General features: G+C 42.6%; 1 protein-coding gene across 1 annotated transcript; it reads right to left on the reverse strand.

Moving 5' to 3' along the window:
- Window positions 1–209: 209 nt before the first annotated feature.
- Window positions 210–20,605, reverse strand: LOC132893551 (rap guanine nucleotide exchange factor 2-like). Its single transcript, XM_060932742.1, has 14 exons — window positions 20,567–20,605; window positions 20,199–20,270; window positions 13,343–13,495; window positions 11,812–11,976; window positions 7,598–7,705; window positions 7,274–7,477; window positions 6,894–7,002; window positions 6,277–6,520; window positions 5,479–5,706; window positions 4,778–5,164; window positions 4,385–4,596; window positions 3,951–4,074; window positions 405–604; window positions 210–274 (listed from the first exon to the last, which is right to left on the reverse strand). Exons 1-14 carry the CDS (start codon window positions 20,603–20,605, stop codon window positions 210–212), a joined length of 2,310 nt encoding a protein of 769 aa, XP_060788725.1.
- Window positions 20,606–21,052: the final 447 nt, after the last annotated feature.

Below are 21,052 nucleotides of genomic sequence, written 5' to 3' on the forward strand. Positions count from 1 at the left end.
GAAAAAAGGTCGTTTTACTGAAAAATTAGAAATAGCTAACCAACCACCGCTCCTGGAGCTCATCCGCTTTTTACCTCCCTACTGCTTTCAAGTTGTTTCAAACAAAACTCTTTAATTTTAATTGATAGAATACAATAAGCTTTCTTTCAATCCAGTGATCACACACTAGCGGCAATATTACTATATTACTGGCGTGGGTGCTTCGTGGCTCACGCCACGATAGGTGATGTGTCCGGCCTCTTCCTGTCCCCTGAGCTTTTGGGCATTGTTAGAGGAACACGAGGTTAGCTAGACTGGCCCTACAAGCTGATGCAGATGTACATGTGACTGTATAGTGCATCAACATGGTGTGGTGGTCAAGCTGTCATGGGTTTAATATACAAACAGAGGCATACCTGCACTTCTGGGGGGTTCGTGTTGGACAGACAGTATCTGCAGGCTCAATTCATCGGGCTCCAGTGTGAGATGAGACAGGTAGGTTTTGACCTTGTGTTCCATCTGGGCATCCTTGTATACCTTGGCATTGCAGAAGGAATACCTCTTTCCATGCTTCTTATGCCCGTCCGTCTGTACAGCTGCATTGGCACTGCCCTGGCTCATTAACCTAAACACATACACAGGAGTGAGGATAACTGTGTTGGGGCATTTAGTCCACATTGCTATTGACACAGACATGCAGAAAGTCAAATTCCTTGCATCTTTAACATATAATTTTGCATCTCAGCCACTCGGGGGGGAAAAGGAAGAGAAGAGCAAAGGGTCCCCCCCCCATTAGAGGAATCATTCTAAAGACCTGCCTTTTTCAAGCTAATTTTTGGAATTCAGTAACAACAAAATCAAGAAATCTCTTCTTGCTATTACTACTGCTTTAATATTTTGGACATTTATGAAATCAATTTGCTTTAACACTTGTATCTAAAACAGCACCCTCTTCACCACACCAACAGTGCACTATTGTGGACGTTTTGCATTTTTGCAGTGGTGAACAGGTGCTCATGCAATCCCACAATGCATTGCCTTTTGTAGCAAATAGGGAATAGGGCATCAATCCTGACATAGGGTCACTTTTTTTGCCCTCCATACACTTTCTTGTGTTTTCAGTCACCACCTTCAGAGGTGTGGCCTCTGACTATCAGACTAAGGTGAAAGAGGCGTGGCCCATGTTTATTGGACTCAGTGAAGGAGGTGTGGCTTCTGTCCATCAGACTTACTGAAGCAGGTGTAGCATCTGCACCTGTCTCAGTCAGTCACAGTGAATGAGGCGTGGCCTCTGTACTTGTCTTTCATGTAAAAGGAGGCGTCGCCATTTCGCTTGTCAGTCCCAATAAAATGGGCTTGTCCTCTTTGCCAGTCTTATTAAAGGAGGCACGGCCTGTGTGCTCATCAGTCCGACAGAAGGAGGCATGGCTTCTGGGCCATAGAAAGCTGTATGCGGCACCCATTCTATTCAAAGCACACAAGACCGACTAAAATTTAATTCCATAATAAACAAGACGGCTCCGAAACTTATCGTATTGAAACTCCTGATTTACTGTATCTGTTCATTGATCATGCATCCAAACCATGTCAGGAAGAGAGATGCACAGGACTGTATATTTCACTTCAAAATGGTCCTGCAACTTATACTATGATACACATTAAAACTTATAATCCATCGTACAGTTTTATAAATTACTGTGGGTTTCACCTTCAAGACACAGTTTGTCCAAGTCATGCAAAAATGGGAACTTAAAACAAACCGGCAAACTCGCACAGCACTGAAAATAAAACCTGGTAAAGCATGCGGCTCCGGTGAGTAGTGCAGCTGGAGGTTAAACGTGTTCTAACCTATCACTTTTGCTGAGATGAATCATGAACTCACTGGCAGACTATTATTCTGTAACAGATGGTTAAAAAATAATCTGATCTAATCATGCAGAATGATGTAGTCATGCTGGTGCAGAATTAATTCATGCTTAAGGAATGTGCGAGTTTGTATCAGTGACCCGAATTAGCAAAAGTGACTGCATCACACTCCAGGACGACCTCGTCAGAGCAGGAGACACAGTCAAATAGAGTCCCCCCCCCCCCCCCCCCCCCCAAAAAAAAAGAAAAGAAATATTTATATAAGATATGAACAAGCAGAAACGGTGAGGAAGCAGCTGAAATTAAAGATGAGAAGGGAGGAGTGCATGAAAGCGAGTAGGCATGGGGCTAAGGGTCACCAAGAGCTCACCAGATTTATCCCAAACTCCTCCACTTCTTCTTCCTGTAAGGGACAGCCGTGAATAGTGATATGGGAGACAGAGGAGAAGAGAGAAATGAATAGACCGGGGGGGGGAAGACAAAGAGAGGGTGATATGCTTAGATGACGAGAAAGAGTACCAAGGTGAGCAGCACCAGAGGCCCACAGAGACACAAGAACATTTATTCGGGCATGATACAACAAAACATCAGCAGCCAATCAGAAACCTTTAGTGTGTGACTGCATGACTCTCTGCAGCCGGCATACATACATACGAGTGTGCTCTAAAGGGCTCTGCATGCTCTTGCGACAAGGCTTTCGCAGATAGCTTTTCGCAGACAGTTGTAATTTATCGTTGAGCGGGGAGTAATAGGCGTGTGCGATGTTATTCACCGCCACAACGCAAGGGGGCGCGAAGTCGCGAAATCGCTAGGAGTAGTTGGTGGGTGTGGTTAGTGGAGTGTTTATCCTCTGGTTACTTATAATGACTAGAACTGGAGTCGTATAGATGTACGTACTTCCTCACTTCCTCGATCAACCGCTCTTCGTGCTGCTCCATCTTCGCTCGTGTTTTTAAAAATGGCGGTCGTGAAAACAAACCAAACCGGAAAAGTAGGGAAGCGGAAGTGCGTGTACAGCGGATGTTGAGTGGACCAATCAGAGCCCTCTTGTCTGTGAGGCTTCTGCGGTGGTCACAATTTTTGGGAGGTGCGCGCAGAGCGTCTGCGAAGGGGGGGGGCTTCGCAGACGCTATCTGCGACGCCATCTGCGAGGACTGGGTTGTCAGCATAAATTGGCCTTAAGTGCACTAGAAACTCTCCATATGAGTAGCACGCTGTGTGAGCACAATCGCTATCAGGCGCATTAAAATGTAAATAACTTTTCTAGAATTTCACCAAAACTCATTGAATTTTCAGCATTGTAAGAGAACTCCCTAAAGTATTTATATCCTCGTAGCTTCAGTAGATCTAGAGATTTAGTCGATTTAGTAAATCCCAAACGCTGTGAAACACGCCAGCCATCTATGGCGAGAAGTGCTGCTGTAGTTAAGAAACTCTCATTTCTCCCGCTTCCAACTAACTCTGTGACCCATACCAAAATAACAATGTCATGCTCATCACTTAAGGATGATTTATGCCAAGTTTCACGGAAAAATACAGCAAAATAAACTTGCTAGAAGCATTTTTCAAAATCCCAAACATTATGAAACATTTCTTGTAGGGTTTCAGGTTACAAATTTTGAGAATAGAGAAATTGCGGCGAAAAAGTTTGCCACTAAACTCACGAAAATACTCCATCCTAGCGAGTTTCACAACCGAACTAGGCTACGTGACAGTCCGTGACCACCCAGGAATGTTCTAGAAGGTACGCTTCTAGGCACGTGCGATCGAGAAAGACACCACGTGAAGGTAGTAAAGGTAGTATTTCCACTGTCTTATGATGTTTTTGCTTGTTTTAGCGCGATAAACAATGCATTATGGGTAATCATTAAAATGCTGATTTCAAGGTTAAAATGAGTAAAAACAACTAATTTATATAGATATTGTAAAAACTGTGCCTAATAGGTATTTCAGGACATAAAATCAAAACCTGAATTTTTAATTTTTTTCCCTATGTTACACCATCGTGCATCTATAGCATGCTACTCATCCCAGTGAAGTGCAGCCTAAAGTGAGGACAGAACCAGACACTTTATCCTGACTCAGGTTTAAACAAACTCACTCACCTGGTGCGGAACATCAGCGCTGGGTCCGTGTTGACGGCGGCCATCTGACCCACGTGTCTGATCTCTTTAGCGATCATACGCAGCTTCTCAAAGTTCACCAGGCCGTCCACCTTTGAACTGTTACCTAAAGAGAGGTGAGAAGGTTTCAAGCTCAAGCGATACTCCTTACCATCAAGCAGTGTGAAACAGGAAGTTGTATTATGGCGCATTTTTACATAAATATTGGGATTGATATCAGTTTACTCTGAAGAAACTTAGAATTAGATCCCATCCTTTTCTGCATCTTGTACCTGGACTCCATCCTGATAATATTTTAAATGAATGAATTGAGAAAAATCTAAATTGCGGTTTTGGTTTTGCAGATCAGTGCATAATATTTCACAGCAGAAGAATATAGTAGAAGTACATCTGCTAATAAATCCATTCTGTCTTACCCTCATGGAGGAAAGTGAGGTCTTTTTTGATAACTGGGAAGAGCGGGATGATTGGCGGCTGCAGGTTCTGGCTGTTGAGAGCGTTTCTGTACTTGGCCATGTTTCTGGACGGGTCGAACAGATCCAGCAGGTCATTAAACAGCTTATCGTACTTGCGAGGAAGTACTGCCCAAGTTCCTCGCAGTCTAGACACGGGTGCCAGATTTAGACCACTGAAAAACACGAATGGATGGATGAAGCTGGTGTGTAAAGTCTACTGATGGGTCATCTCAGATCTCCAACCTGTACTAACATCTGTAAACATAGCCTTTACAACAATTGGTAATCTTTGGATCTTAAATGCTGGGGTATGTGGGAATTGAGCATAGCAAGCTTTCATCCTTCTTTCCTCACCTGATGATGGCAAACATGGAGTTGAAGTTCTTGCACTTGCGGCAGTGCAGAGCGATCTTAATGAAGTGTTTAATGATCTTCATGCGCGTCATCTGGTCGGGCTCCCTCAGCACCTCAGTGGCCACCCAGAAGGTCTCTCGGTTTATGGACTCTTCGAAGAGCTTGAGGCTGGAAGGTACGGGGAGGTGTGACCGCAACTTGAAGAGGTCATCGATGTACTCAGTGGGCTCGATGGCAGAGAATAACTCGAAGGCGCGTATGGAGAGCTGTGTGGCCACTTCCACAGTGCTGAGTTGCAGCAAGCTGATCTGACTCACTCTCTCAAGCTCCTGGGTGTCCTCGTCTGAGCACAATGTCTCCGTCTCCATGTTGCTCTTCAGGTAGTACCTGCAAATTTGGAGGTAGATACAGCCGTAAGGTAGAGGTCTATGATTGCCAGGTCAGTATGTCACCTCATGTCATTATTTATAGTGCATTCTGCTTTGGGATGATCCGTTATAGGAAAATAATAAATAATAATAAATATATTCAATCTGTTGTCTGCTGTTAGAAAATTAATCGACATCTTCTGACAAATCAGTTGAGGATTCAACAGTGCAGCGGTATAAAATAGTTCAAAATTGGACATATTAGTTACACAGAGATTAAATGCATAACTGCTGACCATTTTGCATGCGAGTGTGTATAATCTGAGCTCATACCTGCCACTGAGCTGGAGTCTGTCTGCCGGTTTGGAGAGCTGTTCAGGAAGCTGCTGCTGCTGTTTGATTACACCCCCAGATGTGACAGACACCTCACATGGTGAATAAGCTTCAGGTGTGGCGGTCAGAGCAAACTCCTGGACGGCCTGAGTCACGACCTCCCCTCCCTGTTTCGACTGCGTCATTTCGACAATGCTGTTGTCCTGGGATTGACCTACACCATCATCACTGCAGAACACAGCACAGACCGTGGTTAGACATTTAGCTCGGTCATGGTGCATTATATTACGAATGCACTTTTATTTTATCCACATTCACTGGATATGAGCAATCGTGTGCTCTGATTGGCTACTCTACTACTAGGATATCAACTCATATACTGTGAGTAGAGAAAAACAAAACGGCGGTGCGTGTTGCTGAACCAACCGAGGACAAAATAAAAACTACTCAAAAACAAAACCCCCAAAACAGCAAGAAAATATGGAATAAAAGTATTTCATGGTAAGAACAAATCTTTTTTTTTTCAATAATGAATGATTATTATTAGCATTTTTCACAAATTGCTACTGTCATTTCGCCGGTATGTTTACATGCTAAGTCGAAATGATTTTGTCGGACGTTTTAGATAAAAGTTTTATTTATCGAATTCGCAAAAAATAAAAATGCTCTCTTTCTCAAAATCCAGTGAATGTGGATCGAAGAAAACAGTTATTCCACTCAGTCTTGTACATAGCTTATAGTCAACTCGATTTCGTGGAATAACTGTTAATTATATCGTGAATATATATCCACACTGACTTGTACAGCTTGGGCGGTAGAATACTGGTCACCGTCTTGCCAAAGATCTTCTTGAGCTTGTTCCTCCCACCCACTGTGTTGGCCATGGCTTTCTTGCTCGCTTTGTCCAGATCCAGATCCATCACCTGCTCCACAGCTGGATCTGGGAAAGAGCAATGGCTTGCCTTCTTGAGAATGTGTGGAGCCCCATTCCTCCTGTCCAGCTCTTCCTCATGGTCAGATTGAGCCAGAAGCTCCTTAAACACTGAGAGAAAATTACATAATAATTATGTTTGATCATACAAGATACGTTCATTATTACTCATACTTAGAGTGCTGATCTCGGAGCAGTTTTCGCCCGAATAATAACCTAATGAAGCATGAAAGTTTACTGATTATGGATTATTAATCTTGAATTTTGGCTTTAGTCAAGTTGAATCCCAGAAAAAGATGAAGCAGATTCCCATCAACACTGCTGAATGGCTATAAAAGAATCCTGAATTAGAAGTCGCATATCTTGGACTAATTCTCAGGCTGAGATCCGTCAGCCATAAATCTGACTGTGTTTTAACCTTTGGGTTTTTTCCAATCTTCTAATTTCTTTATCAATAGATGCGCTTGCTTGATGTGTAACTTACCCAAGAGATTTGTTGTCGCAGTAATTGAGAGGTGCGTATTGTTGTGCAGGATCTCATTTGCTTTGGACAGCTGTACGTTCTTAAAGTTCTGCCCATTCACCTCCAGGATCTAAGAGGAACACAGAGAAAACGTACAGAGATATGGATCATCATGTTTTCCAAAGAGTCAACAGTCTTCACCACTAAGCCACCAATGCTGATTATTATTTTTTTTTACGGGGAGGAGATTATTTTGGCATATTTCTGAATAATAACTCATAACAGCATACTCCTATGCAAAATGCGTAAAGGTGATCAGATCCATGGACGTCTTGCCTTGAACCAGTTCCACCTTTATAGCTACACCTAACCATGCCAAAGCAAGATATCATCAGAAGTACCTGATCTCCACGTCTGAGGCCTGCTTCTGCAGCTTTGCTACCCGACTCCACATTCTCAATGAAGATGCGATAGCCTTTCTCTGAGCCACCGAGCAGACTGAAGGCCAGAGGAGTCTCGCGTGACGGCTTCATCAGAGTCACCACGCGCAGCTTGGCTTTGGCAGCACAAGCTCTGTTTAACAGTGTTAAGTGGACAAGCATTTTCTGTTTCATCACACAAGAGCAAAGAGATTATAGTGGGTTAGGGACAGCATTGTTTTAAGAAAATCATTTGTACTGACAGGTACATTGAAATAAATAAATAAATAAATAAACAGCACTCACCTCTCTCTCTAGATTTTTCTTAAACTCTGTGAGAAAGTGCATCATCTCGGGATCACCCTCAAAGTCACTGAAGTGTTTGTTGACCCACAGCAAGACGACCTGTGTAACCTGTGAACACGAGCATTTATCCCAAAGTTAGAATATATAGTGGAATTTTAAAGTCCACTATCCAGGGTTCCCACTGGTGCTCGTCACACTCGTCATTGATGAACATCCTCCATCCGTGATGAAGAGAAAATTACTAGCAGTCATCACAGTGACAAAGGTATTTATCATTATCATAAGTCATCTTCTCTAGAAAAGCCAGAGTATAAAAATGAGCATGTGCTTGTGACCAATAAAAATCAACTACACTTAATGGAAATGAGCACCAAGCTTTGACCAATCGCAGTGCATCTTAATCGGCCTGGTGCGGTGGTGTAATTGTCTCTGTGTGAACCAAACAATGGCGCAGTCTAAGCTGATGAAGTTTTTCGGACGGTCTTATTCAAACAATGAAGATGATTTAAGGGCTGAAACAGCCACAGGGGAGGCTCACTCAGAGCCCCGACCGTCCCCGAGCACATGGGACAGTGTTAGTAATACAGGAGATGGTTACAAAAAAAAAGTGAAGGTGCTGTCAGACAGCAAGCGACTGAAGGGAGCTATGTTTCAGGGCCATGGCATGTTGAGTCCCCATGGCAAACGTATGATGAAAAACGTGGTGTCATTCTGTGTTCAGTTTATAAATCAACAGGAAAATGGGATTCCTTCACTGTTGGTTGTTCCAAGATCCTTCTCGACTCTGTTCAACTGTAAATCAAGTTTTGTGTTGAAGTTAAAGGCTAAGGGGAGTCCTAATACCTCTTTTGAATAATTCCCTTTAAAATAATCTTCAATAAGCTGAAACTAAAGAGGTTTATTCGAGCTTGATGGTGCACAGCGCGCCCAAAATCAACTCTTTCTTATTAGAGGCTGGAGTGAAGCCCAGATTTGATATGTAATGGAGAGGCCGAGCTGTATCTGTACAAATATTTGAATTGTGTCAGTTTGATTGGTATACACCTGTATTAAGTCCACTTTGATAAGTCAGTAACTAAGAAAAATTACAGACTAAGCGAAGAAAAAAAATAAGAAAAAGTGAAGAATACTTCTTTGATTTGATTTTTCAATAAAAAAGTGGAGAATATTTTTCAGAACCCGGGGGAACGCTGACTATCGTTGTTATTATTCAAATGGAAACTGTTTTTGGAATAAAATTCAATCGGCTCGTCGCAGCTAGAGGTCACGTGCTTGAATATCACATCGCTACGCCATACTGCAGAGCAAGCTTTCAGGTAAACAAAACCCTTGACAAGGTCAAGTACAAACATTTCAGCAGTTTATAGCGCTTAATCTCTCTCCTCTTTGAGAAGAATTGTCAAAGTAGTTTCCCAAGTTAAATTTGGCCTCATTTTTACAGGAAAAAAATAATTTTATCACAAAGACATGGACTTTTAACGGACGGCGTTTGGATCTTAATGGCCGAACAACATGCTGCCTTTGCAAGGTGTATGTGTTTATATATATATATATAGGGCTCGAAATTTGCGGTGGTCCGGTCGCCCGAGGCGACTTAATTTTTCATTTGGCGGGTAGTTCCTGTCACTAGCCAGCCCGGCTGGCTAGCTGAAAATAAAAAATATATATGAAGCAAAGATTCAGACACACCGTCAACTAAAGCCGCCAAATATTAAGTGTGTGCCGTGTCTGTGTTAATCAGTGTGTTTATCGGCAGGACGGAAACTACCGAAGAATCTCGAATCATATCGTGTACGAGTCAGGCTGTCGGTTTTCACTACTGCGCATGCATATAACGCATCTCGTTGAATATTGCGGTAATCACATGTAGTATTGGACCAGGTGGGTGGAGCACAGAAGCACGGCAGGCCAGAACTGAGTTCTCAATGAACTATTTATTGCTAGCTTTTCAGCCTTTTAACACTTCCCAACCACGCGTGCGCACACACACTTGTTCTGGTTGGGAAGAGAGAGCTCCCTTTCTCTGCTCTCCTCTCCTTTTAAAGGGCGCAGTCACTGGGGAAGATACACAAACACAGGTTAATCCCCATCAGGTGCAATGATTCCACCACTTACCTGACTCCGCCCTCCATTCACAGACCGACACTTGGCCACGCCCCCGCTGCCACATCACATTATCAAATTCAATAGATGTGGCCACATTATCGCCCATTTAAACACGTGTTTTTGTTGTTGTTTACATCTACATCTGCCAAAGCTACGTTGCGATGTGGAATTGTCTGAAAGGTGTACAGAAACCGCCAGAGACGGGGACAAAGCGACCTCGGTCTGAAGAGGAGAAACGACAAAGCAAACGTGGGAGCAGGGTAGGCCTTGGCTGCGATACGATTTTTATGGAATAATTAATTTTTTTCAAGTTGATTCCTAGTCAATATGAAGCGCCTAATGCTTTCTCTCTCATAAATGGTTAAATACAGAAAGCATGTTGGACATATTGTGGGTGCTATAGTCATGATAGTAAGCATATTTGCTTTCAATACTCATACACCAAGTTGCCAAGTTTTCCAATATATTATTATTTGTTGATATTATATAATGGTGCCCTGTGTTGTTCTCATTTATGTATTTAACAACAGTATCAAAATACTCGGGTCTTGAAATAAATGCACATTAGTCATGAACAATGGTAACTACTCTCTTTTGCGTTATTTTTGACAGAAGTAAAATTCATACATGAACAAATTTTGGCTAGTTGATTTTCTGTTTGGCGAGTTACTTTGGAAGGTAACTAGTCCGGCTGGCTGGTGAAAAGCCAAAAGAATTTCGAGCCCTGATATATATATATATATATATATATATATATATATATATATATATATATATAAAACCTTGTAAAAGCACTTATTTTAATTCAAGCTGCTCAAAGCAGCTCCAATAATAAGTTTTCTAGGTATATAGTTGTTTTTGTAAGGTTTGGTGACATCTTGAAACCAACAATTTGGTGTGATGAAAACGCGTATTTATTACAGCGCATCAGTGGCTCAGTGTTCATTTTATGTGGCACGCTTTTGTTTTGTTTGTTTTTATTCACTGAGAAAAAGCGGTGGGCGGCACGGTGGTGTAGTGGTTAGCGCTGTCGCCTCACAGCAAGAAGGTCCTGGGTTCGAGCCCTGGGGCCGGCGAGGGCCTTTCTGTGTGGAGTTTGCATGTTCTCCCCGTGTCCGCGTGGGTTTCCTCCGGGTGCTCCGGTTTCCCCCACAGTCCAAAGACATGCAGGTTAGGTTAACTGGTGACTCTAAATTGACCGTAGGTGTGAATGTGAGTGTGAATGGTTGTCTGTGTCTATGTGTCAGCCCTGTGATGACCTGGCGACTTGTCCAGGGTGTACCCCGCCTTTCGCCCGTAGTCAGCTGGGATGGGCTCCAGCTTGCCTGCGACCCTGTAGAAGGATAAAGCGGCTTGAGATAATGAGATGAGATGAGATGAGAAAAAGCGGTCTTTTTCAACGGCAGGAATCGCATTGCTATGGCAACGGGATTGTTTACTAGTATCCTCGTCTAGCTAGCCAAGTGAGATTTAAACACCATAAAAGTGAAGTCTGTTGATTGGGGGATTTTGTTGCCAGTAAAAATCACATGGTTACAGAAAATTTCTGATGAGATTTTTTTTTTCAAATTAGAAGCCTTTATCTGTCACACAGACACAAAAAGAGCTGAGAGGAGGAGGGAAGCCGAGCTTTGTGTTAGCATCGCTGGAAATTGTTCATTTATGTCTTCAGGATGTCGCCAAACCTCACACAAACAACTATATACCTAGAAAACTTTTATTATGGCGCAATTTGAGCTGTTAGAATTCAAAGAAGTGCTTTTACAAGGTGTTTTTTGGTGCATATATATAAAATATACCTTGCGAAGTGGCCATGTTGTTTAGCCACGAAGATCCAAACACCGTCCGTTGAAAGTCAATGCCTTCGTGATAAAAATACATTTTTCCTGTAAAAATGAGCCTAAATTAAACTTGGAAAATTATTTTGCCGATCCTTCAAGAAAGGGGAAGATATGAAGTGCTGTAAACTGCTGAAACTTTTGTTCCTGACCTTTTCGAGGGTTTTATTTACCAGAAAGAAAGCTTGCTCTCCAGTATGGCGTTGCTATGTGGTATTCAAGCACAAGACCTCTCGCTGCAAAGAGCCTACAAGACATCTTGATATTTACCTTGTCTCTGAGGCTGGGGTAATGAAACCACTTCAACAGTTTCCTGCCCACCACCATGGGGCTGGGCAGGAAGGTGCGGTAGGTGAGCAGGAAGTCCTCAATATAGGTGGGGTCCACCGCCGAGTGCTTTTCCACCAGGTACATGATGAGACCCTCGGTTGTGCCCTGTGGGATGGAACAACCATTAGATCTGGCTTTGTTACTGAGTCAAGATATTTTAAGTGGCTAGTTTCAGTGACCTTTCCTTGTTCCTGCAATCAGCCAAGTGGCTTCACGCGTTTGGTTTGCAGACTGACTCGGACATCACTGTGCTCTGTTCAGCCGATTATTATTTTTTTAATTATTATTTTTAATGCTCTAGAATCAACTGCAGCATGTGCTCGATACACATCTATGGAATTCAGTCTAAACTGTCGATCGTATGATTCAGCACTGAATCCTTCAGCTTAACAAATCTGCCACGTGAAGACAAATAACACTCCCAGTATCATTTAAAGCAAAGTTTATAAAAAGTCAAAGGCTCTGTTCACACAGGGTTCAAACGGCTCCTGAGGAAATTCCATCTTATTTTTGGTTCACTTTGTTTCCTCTGAGGAAATTGGAGACCAAATTATATATATGTGTGTGTGTGGGGGGGGGGGATAATTTTAGTTGAATCTGGATTGACGTGTCTCAAATCACACACTTGTGTATTCTTCTAGATTGTTGAGTATTAATCTCTTAAGGTGACGATACACAGGGCAACTTTTTGGGAAATGTTGCTGGGCAATTGCGCTTCGACGCTTTCCTATTGAAGTAGGGCAACATAGAAATTATCTGAACGATTTTCATCACTTTAATCGACCCCACAAATGTGATGCTCCAGAAACTCAATCCGCTCAAAGGAAGGTCAGTTTTATAGCTTCTCTAAAGAGCTCAACTGTTTTCAGCTGTGCTAACATGATTGTACAAGGGTTTTCTAATCATCCATTAGCCTTCTGAGGCAATGAGCAAACACATTGTACCATTAGAACACTGGAGTGAGAGTTGCTGGAAATGGGCCTCTATACACCTATGGAGATATTGCACCAAAAACCAGACATTTGCAGCTAGAATAGTCATTTACCACATTAGCAATGTATAGAGTGGATTTCTGATTAGTTTAAAGTGATCTTCATTGAAAAGAACAGTGCTTTTCTTTCAAAAATAAGGACATTTCAAAGTGACCCCAAACTTTTGAACGTTAGTGTATTTGTGTCTTAAAGCCACTGTGCCTCAATATCAGGTCACTTTTCATCTTCTAGAAATGAACTAACTGCAACTGAATGTAAAACTTGGAAGCACATGACACAAAAACTCTGGTTTGTAAGAAAAGCTGTATTGTATAAACGAGCTCATTCTGCCTTAATTTAATTAGTAAGGCTCCTGGAAAATGTCTCCCAATGTCCAGATGTCACCCAGTGACCGTAAATCCTGTCTGAATAAGGTGTAAGAACAACGGACATGTTGAACCATTAACAAGATTTTTTTTTGTTGCTGTTGTTGAGCTCACCCTGGTGACAATGTATCCTTTCCTGTTGTCGGTGTGATCGAGCTGGCGATATTCTTTAACCATGATGACTTTTCTTTCCTCCTTGTCCTTCTCCATGTTGTTCTCGACTTGGTTAAGGATGCAGCAGTAGGCCTGTTGCGCTATACACACAAACTGAGGAGAAAGGGAGAGAACACGGCAGTATTATTAATCAGTAGTCGTGTTTCCATTAAATTTGAAATTGCAAACTAAAAATACAAGTAACAGAAACGTGAATTTAAAAAAAACCTCAAGTTTTTACACTCAGTTGGTTTTTCAGACTATTTGATAGAGCACTAGTTCACAAAACTGAAAAAAAAATAAAAAAACATTTTTCACATGACATGAGCAAATAGAGACACTACCTAGCTGAGAACGAGTGTTCAGGAAGAGAGTTGTGGCGAAAGAAGAAGAAAACTGAGACTTATTCGAATAAAATCACTCCAAGGAACCGATAGACCACCTGCAGTTGCAGTGAAAATCCTACTAATGAGAGAGAATTAGATCTTTGTTCAAATATATACACCAATTAGTGTCTCCGTAGCGATCTCTATATACATACTACTAAAGGAACTGTATGGAATTTCCAACAAATTCAAATCAAAACACTTTATTTGTCCCCTAGGGACAATTTAAAACCTGTTCAACTCAACACAGCTGGATGCACATACTCCAGACTTTGCACATGGATTGGTGACACCCCAGAGGAGCCCAAGACAACATTTACAATTTTCCAAAACATGGGATTAGTGCTAATCCAACACACTATTCATTTCCCATAGGCTACATGCTCGTGCTAACACACTGCACTCAGGCTTGGTGGGGAATCCCAGGCAATAACTGTGTGTGTGTGTGTGTGTGTATATGTGTGTATGTGTTTGATCGGATACGATGGTTTAACACAAGCCAAATACACGCGATGTGAGTGGTAAGATGGCAGCCAGATGGCTTCACTTGTCTCTACAGCAGGGACTGGGCTATGAGCTCTCCAGATTTTATATTGAGCTCAGTGCCTGTTCCCCACTGTAGAGATGAGTAAAGCCATCTGGCTGCCATCTTACCACTCACATAGCATGTATTTGGCTCGTGTTAAACCATCATATCCACTCAAATTTGCCCCAAGAAAAGTATCTCCTGACTTTCTTTTCCTTTCATTACCTCCTTTTATTTTCTCAACTTTACCCATATTCCTTACATGTCTTCATAGCGCGCCCCTTCACTGTGATTTTTTCCCCTTCTGTTTCTGATCCGGGTGGCACGGTGGTGTAGTGGTTAGCGCTGTCGCCTCACAGCAAGAAGGTCTGGGCTCGAGCCCCGTGGCCAGCGAGGGCCTTTCTGTGCGGAGTTTGCATATTGTCCGCGTGGATTTCCTCCAGGTGCTCCGGTTTCCCCCACAGTCCAAAGACATGCAGGTTAGGTTAACTGGTGACTCTAAATTGAGTGTGAATGGTTGTCTGTGTCTATGTGTCAGCCCTGTGATGACCTGGCCACTTGTCCAGGGTGTACCCCGCCTTTTGCCCGTAGTCAGCTGGGATAGGCTCCAGCTTGCCTGCGACCCTGTAGAACAGGATAAAGCAGCTACAGATAATGAGATGAGTTTCTGATCCCTTTTTTCTGAATTGCTTTTTTACTACTATAATTATTTTTACAGAGAATATTTCAGTTTTTCTCTTATACAGTGTATCTTTCTCTTTTGTATAGTTCTTCTGGGCAGCATGCTGGTGTAGTGGTTAGCACTGTCACCTCACAGCAAGAAGGTTCTGGGTTTGAGCCCATTGGCTGATGAGGGCCTTTCTGTGTGGAGTTTGCATGTTCTCCCCGTGTCCGCGTGGGTTTCCTCCGGGTGCACCGGTTTCCCCCACAGTCCAAAGACATGCAGGTCAGGTGGCTAACTGATGGCTCTAAATTGACCGTAGGTGTGATTGTGAGTGTGAATGGTTGTGTGTCTATGTGTGTCAGCTCTGTGATGATCTGGCGACTTGTCCACGGTGTATCCCGCCTCTCGCCCATAGTCATCTGGGATAGGCTCCAGCTTTCCTGCGACCTTGCATAGGATAAGTGGTTATAGATAATGGATATTTCTTCCTTTATATTTATCATTATTAGTCGTATTATTATTATTATTATTATTATAATACCAGCACAAAGACTGTACAACACTTCCTTTCTATTTAGGACAGTTATTGAAAAAGGATTATTTTCTCATGTTGTTTGCCATTTTCACTTCATTCTCACGTCTTTTATTGGTCACATAATTCAGTCATTTTAGACACAAATGATTCAATTTGGGTGGCACGGTGGTGTAGTGGTTAGCGCTGTTGCCTCACAGCAAGAAGGTCCGGGTTCGAGCCCTGTGGCCGGCGAGGGCCTTTCTGTGCGGAGTTTGCATGTTCTCCCCGTGTCCGCGTGGGTTTCCTCCGGGTGCTCCGGTTTCCCCCACAGTCCAAAGACATGCAGGTTAGGTTAACTGGTGACTCTAAATTGACCGTAGGTGTGAATGTGAGTGTGAATGGTTGTCTGTGTCTATGTGTCAGCCCTGTGATGACCTGGCGACTTGTCCAGGGTGTACCCCGCCTTTCGCCCGTAGTCAGCTGGGATAGGCTCCAGCTTGCCTGCGACCCTGTAGAACAGGATAAAGTGGCTACAGATAATGAGATGAGACAATTCAATTTTTATGCTTTTTCGTTTAAGACCATGCAGTGTTTAGCAAATGGGGTAACCCAATACAGTCACAGTCTTCATCCCAGATATCAATGTCGGATTTTCAACAAAAACAGACAAGACGATGAGACACATTTTCTGCTTTTTTTTTTTGGTTGGTTGTTTTTTTCCCCATTCACTCTTGCAAACCATCATAAATGCCATCACAAATGGCACTGTGCACAAACATGTAAAAATGATCACACACTATCAATAATCACAGATGAAATGTCCATCCACAACCTTTACCAGTTCACTGCTGCACATTTAGGCATTTTTCTTGTAATTTTTCTCACCACCTACAAAAATAACTTCTCCAGTTTTGTGCAGCTTCCAGTAGCCTAAATGACCTTTCCACTCCACGATGCGCATTAACCTACTTAATGTGCAATTTGAAATTGCAAACTAGGGAAAAAAATGAGTAATAGATACATGTGATTATCGAAAAACCTCAAATATCACAACTGTGAGTTGGTCTAATGGTTAGTGTGTCCACCTCTGAACCAGGAGCTCATGAGTTCTACTCACAGCCAGGTCATACCAAAAACCATCATAAAAATGATACGTACTGCCATCTGGTGAAGTGTCACAATACAAATGTGTGTAAGGAGTTTAGTCCTCTGGGCTTGGCAGGTTTAGAATTAGGTTGTGTATTTAGATTAATATCCTTGTGAGTTCAACAAACATATTGACAGAAACTTTACACTTTCCTATGTGCCCACTGCCATATAATATGTTTTTTAAATTACCTAAATTAGATGAAACATAAAACTTGTCACCTTACTCCATCACACGAGAGTCGGAGCGCTGAGAGCCCACTTACACATTCATAAAAGACTATTCACATGGTAATGGCATGATAATCACTTTCACTCTTTCGGTTTTGATTGGTTTCTCTTTCACTGTGGGAATGCCCACTATAAACAGGATAAAATATCAGCCATAGTTTAGGCTATTTGTTTGGAGGTAAAACCTGTTGTGAGATGGCATGCGGATTTTATGCTAAGGAGGCGCTACGGTTCGATTGGCACCTACCCTCTTCAGCACATCCTTCTTGGACTGAAAAAGTAACAAATGAGGATGTGCTGAAGAGGATAGGTGCTAAGCGAATGCTTCTGAAAGTAATTAAAGAGAGAAAACTCAAGTACTTTGGTCATATAGTTAGACAGGACGGCCTCCATCGTACTCTACTGGAAGGCCAGATAAACAGCAGGTGAGGTCAAGGCCGGCCCAGAATATCATGGGTTACGAACATCAGGGAATGGACTGGCATGACTTACACAGAGGCAGTACGAAAAGCACAAAACTGGAAAGAATAGCGTTTCATCACATCCCACCCTCGACCAGAGTAAGGAACATGAAGAAGAAGAAGGTGCTTCAGATGATTCAGGACAGCGAATCAATTTCAGCAGCTCATCGGATCTTGAGGTCTGCGACACAGATGATGAGCAGTGTCATTTTGAACTTTAACTTAATCCAGCCGAAGATCAACTTGAGTAAGTGTAAATATTTCTTCTATTTCTCATGAGCATATTGGTCGACATGTGTGCACTGTAGTGCATAATCTTTGTGTGCTTCTTGAGTAAATAAAACGCGCGCCAGCACTTGCTTACTCTGTTTTCTTCATTGTCTTTTTGTGGCACTCTAATGATTTTGGTATGCTCTGATGATGTCAGTTTCAACAAATCTAAGCAGTATTTTCAGTCATATGACTTCTTTTTGTATTCAGCACAAGTTAAGCTACAATAATATCTATGTAGTATGTATGTCATGATTGTACTTCAAAAAAAACAGATAAACGAAGCTGTTGTAGCAAGCAGTGTTGAAATGTGTGAAAAAGCATTACGTTATCCATTATGTCGAACCATTTTGATCACTTGACCTGATGGGATTAAGAGATGGCAGTGGGAGGGGTTTTCACTCTTCTCATTGAATGGAAGGGAATTTTTTTTACTTTTCTCATTGAATACCCCTCCCATTGCCAACCTCATCTCATTATCTCTAGCCGCTTTATCCTTCTACAGGGTTGCAGGCAAGCTGGAGCCTATCCCAGCTGACTACGGGCGAAAGGCAGGGTACACCCTGGACAAGTCGCCAGGTCATCACAGGGCTGACACATAGACACAGACAACCATTCACACTCACGGTCAATTTAGAGTCACCAGTTAACCTAACCTGCATGTCTTTGGACTGTGGGGGAAACCGGAGCACCCGGAGGAAACCCACGCGGACAACATGCAAACTCCGCACAGAAAGGCCCTCGCCGGCCACGGGGCTCGAACCCGGACCTTCTTGCTGTGAGGCGACAGCGCTAACCACTACACCACCGTGCCGCCCCCCATTGCCAACCTTTTATCCCAAAATGATAGGACATAAATTTTTTGATGGCCAGTTAATTGTCCAAATCAGTGGTGCAGATTTAAGTTTTTGTGCTTGATACATTCCTCAGACTGAACAGAATCACATCAAGTGACCAAAACAGTTTGACACAATGGGTAAGGTCATGTTTTTTACACATTCCAACACTGTTGTAAAACTGCTTTTTACAATGTCTTCATTTATCTGTTTTTTAAAGTACAATCATGACATATATATACTACATAGATCTTATTGTAGCTGAACTTGTGCTGTAGACAAAAAAAACTTTGAAAATACTGCTTAGATTTGCTGAAATTGACAACGTCATCAGAGCATGCCAAAATCATTAGTGCCAGAAAATACTCTCAGACCCCAGAGGGTTAAGTGGTGGGATATTTTGTTGGTAGAGTTTAATATCTCAGACACTGAACTCTAGGATTAAATTTTGTGATTTAGGGGTTAAAGCGGGGCGGCACGGTGGTGTAGTGGTTAGCACTGTTGCCTCACAGCAAGAAGGTCCGCGTTCGAGCCACGTGGCCGGCAAGGGCCTTTCTGTGCGGAGTTTGCATGTTCTCCCCGTGTCCACGTGGGTTTCCTCCGGGTGCTCCGGTTTCCCCCACAGTCCAAAGACATGCAGGTTAGGTTAACTGGTGACTCTAAATTGACCGTAGGTGTGAATGTGAGTGTGAATGGTTGTCTGTGTCTATGTGTCAGCCCTGTGATGACCTGGCGACTTGTCCAGGGTGTACCCCGCCTTTCGCCCGTAGTCAGCTGGGATAGGCTCCAGCTTGCCTGCGACCCTGTAGAACAGGATAAAGCGGCTAGAGATAATGAGGGGTTCAAGCTTTTGTCTTTTTTGTGCCTGTGTGCATTTTGCACAGCAAAAGAAGAAGGTCCCCCACATCCCTCAGTTTAATTAAGTCAACAAGGAGTGAGCTGCTTCTCAGCAGGTCCATTCAGGGTCTCGGTCAAGCACTTGGCAGCACTGAGAGGGAACAAGAATCTTTTGAGGTCTCCATATTTGTCAGTGAGTTGGAGCGCGATGGGAGCCTCTTGAGCACAAAGGCCTGCCAAAGAGGAGCTGCTGTTCCTGCTGCATGACATCAGCATTCCTCTTCCTGTGCACCGCAGTCAGTAACGGCTAATTGGAAATGACCATGGACAGAGGAGAACACGGGAACTTTATTCTTTGTACTTATAAATAACCTTGAAATGTCTTGAAGTGAGCTGTTCAGGGCTTTAGGTCTGTGAGCAATTATGCAACTGTTAAACATTTAACAGACAAGATCCTTTAAGAGACACTGTTACAGTTATCAACTTTAATTATGCTGAAGTGAGGGGAGGGAGATAAAGAACCTTTGGGAAATTTTGGAGTAAGAAGCAGAAATGATTTCAGAGAGGGAGGAAGGGGCGAGGTGAGGGAATGTTGGCAGATTAGATTAAATGTTTCCAGCCCAATCGCAATGTAAAACCCATCCAATTTCCTAGAGATTAGTGCAATTTTCCCAAATGAATGGTGCTTAAACATTTTTAAAACCATAAAACTCAGGAATAATCAATCATTCAAATGATATGTATGAGACCAAAGTATTGTTTTCAGCCTACGGTGAGACTCCAACCGGGCTGGAAACCACCCATTATGGCAAAACTGCCTAAGGGATAAGACGTAATTAGGAATCAGGATGTGTGTGTCCAGACAAACCTGCTACCCACCTGCTGGCATGTGCATTGACAATGCAAACTCAATGTCCTGGAGCCCCTTTGGGGTTTGACTTCTGACCTCATAATAAAGGTGGGGTTTAGGCTGAGAGAGTTCTGGTTGCTCTTTGACCCCTGAAATGACCAGAGTGCACTGCGCGCACACATACACACACAAAAAAATGTATTAACACGGACAAAGCACCACACTTTCTTTTATTGTCTCCTTTTCTTCCTTGAGTTGCTTTGCACAGATTTGCAGCATGAAATTAAACTTATCTTCACTGAAAAGGTCATATAATATAGCCTAAGCTTTCATTTCATCTGAAGTCAGTTCCCGGTAGTTATTTGGTCTTTCATTCTTTAGCAGTTTTCCCCTCACCATTTACTAAAAAAAGTTCTGACCATTTGCAGCAGTGTGAGTGATCTACAAAAAAGTTGGTTTTTTACATGTCCACTGTGGTGATTCTGGTGGCTGAGCTGGTCCATGGTGACCTCCTAAACTGCATGAAATTACATAAGTGTGGTGATTATGTGAAGGATCACTTGGTATTATATTGCTGATATGCCAGATTAAAATAAATTGAGACTTTTTCATTTTAAAAAGCCTTGCTGAATTAGGATTAGCTTGAATAAAAATAAGCTAGGTACTCTCGAAACAAGGAGACATCACTGATTAGCTAAACAATACTGTATGTAGCGCACTAAACATTCCATAGCGTGCCATAACTGGGTAGTGTTACCATGAAAGGTTGTCATTGGATGAAATAAATAAGAATAACTATTTCATTATGTAGCTTGTTATTTGCATAATATTACTCTATAAAGGGCAGCATGGGGGCGGTAGTGTAGTGGTTAGCACTATTGCCTCACAGCAAGAAGGTCCTGGTTTCAAGCCCAGCAGCCAATGAGGGCCTTTCTGTGTGGAGTTTGCAT

The sequence above is a fragment of the Neoarius graeffei genome, chromosome 10 (genome assembly GCF_027579695.1).
Source record: "Neoarius graeffei isolate fNeoGra1 chromosome 10, fNeoGra1.pri, whole genome shotgun sequence".
NCBI lineage: Eukaryota > Metazoa > Chordata > Actinopteri > Siluriformes > Ariidae > Neoarius > Neoarius graeffei.